At 40.8% G+C, this 8145-nt stretch overlaps 1 protein-coding gene across 1 annotated transcript; it reads left to right on the forward strand.

The window, feature by feature from the left end:
* Positions 1-4742: 4742 nt before the first annotated feature.
* On the forward strand, positions 4743-5360 carry LOC134328842 (histone H1-like). Its single transcript, XM_063010073.1, has one exon. It carries the CDS (start codon positions 4743-4745, stop codon positions 5358-5360), a length of 618 nt encoding a protein of 205 aa, XP_062866143.1.
* The last annotated feature ends 2785 nt before the right edge of the window (positions 5361-8145 follow it).

Raw genomic sequence — 8145 nt, forward strand, 5'->3', positions numbered from 1 at the left:
AGTCACTCATACATCAATCCTAAATCAGGTTAAGTTCTGTATATACAATACAACATTTAAAATGATTTAAAAAAGCCATTCAAGCAGATAACTAGGACACAAACAGGTTTCTTTTTACTTAAAGAACTTCGAGTCCAGAATACAACTGAATAAGAATATGACATGGTCATGGTCATATTCATGTAAAAAAGGGACTGTGCCAGTTTAAAACATTATTGCGCTGTAATATGAACTGCTCATTTAAACATGGAAAAAGACTATATTATTCAACACTGCTGTAGGCTATTTCACTTGGTGAACAACTATTACACAGTTAAACTTCACAGATATGTATAATTACTACAGCCTGGTTTTACCTGCACCTGAAAGTAAAACTTGCTGATAAACACAAGTGAATAATTGGTGTGATCATGCAAGCTCACTTTGTCTAGTCAAATACACCAAGCAACATGTACGTAATTCCACTGCAAACACACCTATTAGCTGTTCTGATTATTATTAATTAATTATTGTGAAATTAATTGCCTTCTCTGAAGTTCTTCCTAGTTTTACTCATTATGCTTTAACAGTGAAAATGGCGCCCTTCGCGTTCCTTCCACTTACTGCTGTCGGCAGGTTAAACTTGAGCTGAACACAACCATTAGTGCATAGAGCATCTTGGCATCTGTGTGCATTTGTTGCTTTCTTAAGCTGAGCTTAGTAAACCCTGTTTTACGGTACTGGTCATATTGTGTACACAAACCTGTTTAGCTCATCGGTAGGGAGGCACTGTTGGATGAAGAGGTTTGATGGGGTGGCCAATAACTTGTGAGAGTTTGGATGCCCTTCCACATATGCCGGGGGTCAGAGTTGTGGAAGTTTTCCTCAACAGACGGTTTGTAGGTGTGTTTGGCTGTTCTGGTGCTCTGTTTCAGATTTGCCCTGGCTAAGCTGTAGGCCTCAGTGTCACCCGATCTGAACGCAGCGTCTCGTGCTTTCAGCAGGGGACAAACCTCTGCATTCATCCAGGGCTTCTGATTGGGGAAGGTTTTCACATGCTTCACAGAGGTGACATCTAGTTTATATAGTATATTACAAATGAAGTGTACATGTCCAAGTCTTTGTCCATGGAAGCTTGAGACAAAAACATGCTCCAATCAGTGTTATGAAACTGATGCTGTAGGGAGGAGATGGCTCAGTCTGGCCAGACTTTAACTGTCCTTGTTTTTACAAGTTTGATTAGACACATACTTGGGGAGCAGGAACAGTGAAAGGTGATCAGACTGTCCCAGATGAGGGAGGCTTTGTATGCCTCTGCAGTGTTTGAATACACATGGTCCAAGGTCTTCTTTCCTCTAGTAGAAAAAGAGACATTTCTATGAAATTTGGTGCAATCTGGGTGCACAGTTTGTTGCTTGCTGACTGCTGTACTCAGCTCTTCCAAAGCTAACTTGGAATTAGCATCAGGAGGAATGTAAACCGCAGTAACAACAACAGCTGAAAACTCTCTCGGTAAATAAAAGCATCAGCACTTAATCATCAGATACTCCACATTCTCAGAGCAATGACTTTCAGTTACAGTGGACCTTCTCCTTTACTCTTACTAAAGTTAACTGCCACTCTGAACGTGCTTCGTCCGTCCAGCTTATATATTAAATATAGTATGTTATATTTTCCTCCAACATGGTCACAAGATATTTTGATCCAGACTCAAATTTTCTGTTCTATTGTTAAATCTTTGTGGCACTCTTGAAGCAAAGTAATATGATATGGAAATATAAAATCTTGTGCCCATGTTAAAAGTGCTTGTGATGTCGCCCTCTTGTGGCACTTTTGGAGAATTGTAAAATATCAATATGAAATGATAATATAAAATCTTGGTAAAAAAAAAAGAATCTTTGTGCACGTATGGGTTTATTTTATTGTTAAATGTTTATGCTCCATGGTGATTAACACTCTCTCTGTCCAAATGCATGAGCCGCTTTTAGAGATTGTCATGCCTGATGATCCGCAAAGCAGGACAACGCTGAGGCGGGAACTGATAAATTGTTTGTCATATAAGCGACGTGAGGATTAGTCGAAAAAGATTTTCAGTCGAAAACAAATACTCATCCTGGTAGCAATCTCCATTGACGTGGTGACAATCAAGTCACTTGTTTTGTTGTATATTGTGCGAGTGCCGATTATCACCGGTGGTGAGAATTTTCAGGTTTTTTTTTTTACTTTGTGTTAATTTAGCTGAAGTACATTTGGATTGTTTTGTGTTTCCCCATGCCGTCACTAGAAATTGTAAAGAAAGTCTAACCCTTGTATTTGTGTGTGTATGTGTTTATGCCTCCTGCTCAGTGTTTCAGCTAAATTAAATGTACCGTCACTATGTACAGTCAGGTGGCTGTATTTCAGGGTCTGGGCAGGTAAGTAAGGGCGCGCCCATATATATTGCTACAGGTAGGAAGCCATCTGTCTAAATACATTAAGTTGTACATGTATTTTTGTTAAGACAGGTAATCCTAGTGTAGCTAGGTTTTGTTTTGTCTTTTGTTTGTTAGGGAATTTGTTATGTTTTATTATTTTCTTTGCTTTAGCACCACCTAAGCCCAGAGCCTCATGTTTTTCTTTTCTTTATTATGTAAATTTATATTGTATATATTTTATTTATAGATTGTACCATAAATATCTGTTTTGTGAATTGTTTTTCTCATTTTTTCCAGTAAAAAGTCAGTACAATCCAGAGTTTGTGTCTGGGTCTGTTCGCTCTCTGCTACTCTGGTACTTCACAAAAGGTTATTTTTTTAGATACTGACCCCATCAATACCCCTATACCATCAAAAGGAATCGTAACAGGGCCGGCGCTAGGAGGGGGCTGAGGGGGGCATTGCCCCCCCAAATTGTGTCTTTGCCCCCCCAAGCAAAGCAGTCCAGAACCGGGGCTAGGGGGGGCTGAGGGGGGCATTGCCCCCCCAAATTGTGTCTTTGCCCCCCCAAGCAAAGCAGTCCAGAACCGGGGCTGAATCGTAACATTATAGTAAAATGAGATCTTGTAACCTATGTTTAAATTTTTTTTGTGTTGCCGCCCTCTGGTGGCACTTTTGAAGAATTGTAAAAAATAATATGATATGGTAAAATTACCAGATTTGACCAATTCTTCCCTGTCTCAGGTCCGCAATCTTGGTGTCATTCTAGACTCCACTCTTTCTTTTAAATCTCATAAAAAAATGTTGCAAAAACTGCTGATTTTTATCTTAAGAACATCTCTAGACTGCTCTCCTCTCTTTTCTACTATGTAACAGAAACTCTCATTTATGCACTAATCACTTCCCGACTGGACTATTGTAATGCTGTTCTTTATGGGCTCCCTGTCTCCGGGCTGAAAAGGCTACAGAATGTACAAAATTCAGCCGCGATGGTCCTAACACATACAAGATCATGTGATCACATAACTCCTTCACTTAAACAGCTCCACTGGCTACCCATCCAATACCACATTCAATAAATAAGTTTTTTTGTTGGTTTTTAAGGCTTTGCATGGCTAAGCACCTACATATCTCACTGTACAGCATATTGATGATCCATTGATCTCATTAATCACACTTCCCTGCTCTTCCCTCCATAAAAATAAATAAGCTACTTTGTAAGTAAAAAGTATCGGTATCGGATTGATATCGGCGATACTGGCCCTGTATTTACTTGGTATCGGATCGATACTGAACTGAAAGAGAGAGTAAAAAATGTAAGTAAAATAGGTGGAAATGACTGGACTGCAAGAGCCATTAATGTTTTGTCAAATTGGGTATTAGGGTCATGAATGTGTAAAGCAGTGTTTGGATTCTACTTATAAGTCGGTGTTAGCTGTGTTAAAGGCATTTCTGAGTTTTAAAAACATTTTACAAAAGTGCATCTTTATTAGTGAGATGTATCAGATAAAAAAACTTAAAATAGACTTGAATCTGTTTTGTGATTAAGATCAGTAGAATGACGGATGTTGGAGCCATGTGTTGTTTTAGAAATGTGTCAGTATATGTGAACTTAAAGCTGATACGGGGATGTTCTGTAGATCTTACAGCACAAATATGTAGGAATAACTGAAATGAATGTTAGTGTATTAAAATATTCCTCTTATTATTATCATTATTATTCTAAACTGTTATATTTACTTTTTTCTTACATTTGTTCTTTCAGCTACATGACAGTTAAGCACCCTGGACTCGACCTAGTCCTGCTTGGTAGCTGTGTTTTACTTCGCACTAAACAGCCTATATTTCTAGTAGAAAAGGAAGCTCACATCCGCTTATAAATACATGTGGAAAACACCAAGGTCTGGTTTGCTCTTTTCAGCCTGTGTCTACAAGAAGATCGGGTTTCCTCAGCATATTTTTACGTGTAATAAGATGTGAAATGTGCGCTGCGTCGCTTTACGCATCAGGAGCGGTGTGCTGTTTTAGCAGAACACAAGGAAACAGAGCATCGTTAGGTTCCCTTTGCGGGCTTTTACATGAACGAGAGAACTTATGTTCGGCCGACGTGCACTTTATTACCTCGTATTTTATATCAGGACTTGTATTTTAATCATTATTTGCCATGAGAAAACACAAGTGCGCATGTGTCACGGAAGCTCACAGACGCTGCGCTGGCCGAGTTGAGTCTACACAGTTCTCATGTGTGCTATAAAGCCCCGCCCCCTCTCGTAAGAGGGAGGAGTCTCTGTACAACAGAGCACAGCGCTTCACTCGCTCTTTCTTAGCGCCGTTTTAGCTCCAACAACGATGGTAGAAGAAGCTCCAGCACCGGCCAGCTCGGCCCCCGCCAAGGCTCCTAAAAAGAAGACCGCGGCCAAACCCAAGAAAGCGGGTCCCAGCGTCGGCGAGCTGATCGTCAAAGCTGTTTCCGCTTCCAAGGAGAGGAGCGGCGTGTCCCTGGCCGCCCTGAAGAAAGCTCTGTCTGCAGGTGGATACGACGTGGAGAAGAACAACTCCCGCGTCAAACTCGCCGTCAAAAGCCTGGTGACCAAGGGCACCCTGGTGCAGACCAAGGGCACCGGCGCCTCAGGCTCTTTCAAGCTCAACAAGAAGCAGACCGAGGCGAAGAAACCCGCGGCCAAAAAAGCCGCCGCTCCTAAAGTGAAAAAGGCCGCAAAGAAACCCGCCGCTGCAAAGAAGCCCAAGAAGGTAACAGCCAAGAAGCCCGCCGCTAAGAAGTCCCCCAAGAAGGTCAAGAAACCCGCTGCTGCCGCTAAGAAAGCCACCAAGAGCCCCAAGAAGGCTAAGAAGCCGGCGACCCCCAAGAAGGCAGCCAAGAGTCCTAAAAAAGCCAAGGCAGCCAAACCCAAGACCGCTAAGCCCAAAGCGACCAAGGCCAAAAGAGCTGCACCCAAGAAGAAGTAAACATGTTTATGTTTTATTATTTTTGTTTCCTTAAAACGGCTCTTTTAAGAGCCACCTATATCTTCCCATAAAGAATCGCGTTTCCTAAACTCATACATACATATAAGCATGCATGCAAACATACAACTGTTCATACATGCAACCATCTATTCATACATATTTTATGGAGAGTGATAAGCAAGGAGATAAAAACACTAAGTATGTCTGGTCCTGTTTTATGTGTAATAATGCTTTTGTCACACATCCCCATAAAACTGTCCGTATAAATTTGTATATGTATGTGCACTCACGTATATGAGCACCTTACAAAATGTAATTATTAGTGTAAATGTTATTGTGACATAATATAATGTAATTGTTGCTTAAGAGAAGCTTTTCTGTATCATACATTACACGGGCGGGAGAACGGAGGAGAAGAGAGGGGGGGAGGAGGGGGGGGGGGCAGTATGTGAGGGGGCGTGTATGTGTTTCTCCGGGACATGACGGCGCGTTTAGGATTGGCTCAGCTGTGCCGTCGCTCTAAGCCAATAGGAGAGAGGCCAGTTTGCCTATATCATACCGTTTCGAGCTCTCTCCCAGTTTATTTCAGTTTTGTTCCACGAACTGATCTGATCATCAAAATGAGTGGCCGAGGGAAGACCAGTGGTAAGGTTTTATGTAATATAAAAAATTGTTAGGAGGATTTAGTGGCGTTGGTGTTGCACGGTGTACACAGTCTGTATTTTACACAGAGATCGTATTAACTGATTGTAGTGTAATCTACAGTATGGCTGTATATTGGTAGAATGTAAACACGCTGGATGAAGGCATAAGGAATGAGCAGAATATTGAATGTTAACCATAAGACTGGTTATTGTAATAATGGTAATAAAACAACGGAATTCACAATGATGCCTTTTCTAATTTGGAAATTCATGTGTTTCAGCCGCCACCTTAGCTAACAAGTGTTAACAAGTGTTATAAGCGAGTGAGATAAAGACCATGACTGAATTAGATTAAAGGGGAAGACCCTGTCCTGTTCCAGCAGGACTAAACCTCTGTGCACAAAGCAAAATCCACAAACATAAAGAGAAGCTCGGCTTCAAGAAACTCCAGTGTCCTGCACAGAGGCCTGACCGAAGCCCCACTGCACAGCTGAGGAATTAAAGTTTTTGGTGGCACTCGCACTCAGGCTGGAACTCATTGTGCTCGCTACCTGATCTGAAGGCATGAGGCTACTTTCACAAGCACTGAAAGGTTTCTAAAGCTATTTGTTTGTTTCAAATTCAATATTCACTACAACTGTACTGATATGAACTAATATAAATTTTTGATTATACACTGCTGTATTCTCCCACACTGTCTTTCCGTATTACTAGTATGTTTTATTTATTATTTTTTGGCTACATTGTCATGCATCTAATGGCTGTTTGTCCCACTTAATTGAACAATATTAAAACATGCGACAAACATGGCGATTATAGTACATTGTAATAAGGTTTAAGGTTGCATAGGGTTTAGGGTTGTTTCTTTGTTTGTATTTCTTTCTTTTGGCACAACATGTTTAGAAAAAAATTCTTAACATTAAACATTAGTTACAGAAAAATATGTCATGTGGAATACATCACATCGATTGTGGACCGATTTACTGTGAGGATAAAACAGTGGAGGTTCTAAGTTACGCGCTTTACATGAGGCCTACTCCGAGCAGCTGCGGTCACAGTGGGCGGTCGCTGCTTAACTCCGCCCCATTGTCTTCAACTAGGTCCGGTAGAGGGAAATAACAGGCTTTCTGTGAACGCTCGTCCTGCATTGACTCGCTTCATCTCGACGAGCGCAGTAACGATGTCCGGAAGAGAGAATGTTTATAAAAATATAAGAACTGAACTGAAAAGAATACGAACAATGAATATTTTATTTAAGGACTCTGAATTGTGGAAGATTTTAAAATTGTAAATGATTGTCTTGATAATGTAATGTAATTTCCATGTACTCTGATGAAGTTTAAATAAAATATTAAAAAGAAAAAAAGAAAAGGCGGCAAAGGTCTTGGAAAAGGAGGCGCTAAGCGTCACCGCAAAGTTCTCCGTGATAACATCCAGGGTATTACTAAACCCGCCATCCGCCGTTTGGCTCGCCGTGGCGGTGTGAAGCGTATTTCCGGCTTGATCTACGAGGAGACCCGCGGTGTGCTCAAGGTTTTCCTTGAGAACGTCATCCGTGATGCCGTCACCTACACCGAGCACGCCAAGAGAAAGACCGTCACCGCAATGGACGTGGTGTACGCTCTGAAACGCCAGGGACGCACCCTGTACGGATTCGGGGGTTAAACGTTCAGACCTCCACGCTAACACAACGGCTCTTTTAAGAGCCACCCATATTTTCTACAAAAGAGAAAATTCTTTCTGGTTTATTATTAATATTGTTATTATTAGTAGTAATACGTTCACTGATGCGTAGATTTACAAATCCCTCGTTTAGCCCCAAAAGCTTGAAAGCATCATTATAAGTAAAAATAACACATTCGCTGATGCATTTTTTTTTTCAGTTCACTTGTGTAGCCCTAAAAGCTTTGAATTATCATTAGTAATTTTACGTTTACTATCAGATCTCTCGTTTAGCCGTCATACGGCGTGTTTGCATACTACCAATGTACAGCCTACTGTAGATTACACTACAATCATTAACACGATCTTTATCTATCTATATATATAACATTTAATAAAATATTGCTATTGAATCTTTTATATTCGGTTTTAAAACATGTGTCGACCTCAGATTAAGCGGGAACAGACAACAAATAACA

This window comes from Trichomycterus rosablanca, chromosome 15 (genome assembly GCF_030014385.1).
Source record: "Trichomycterus rosablanca isolate fTriRos1 chromosome 15, fTriRos1.hap1, whole genome shotgun sequence".
Classification (NCBI taxonomy): Eukaryota; Metazoa; Chordata; class Actinopteri; order Siluriformes; family Trichomycteridae; genus Trichomycterus; species Trichomycterus rosablanca.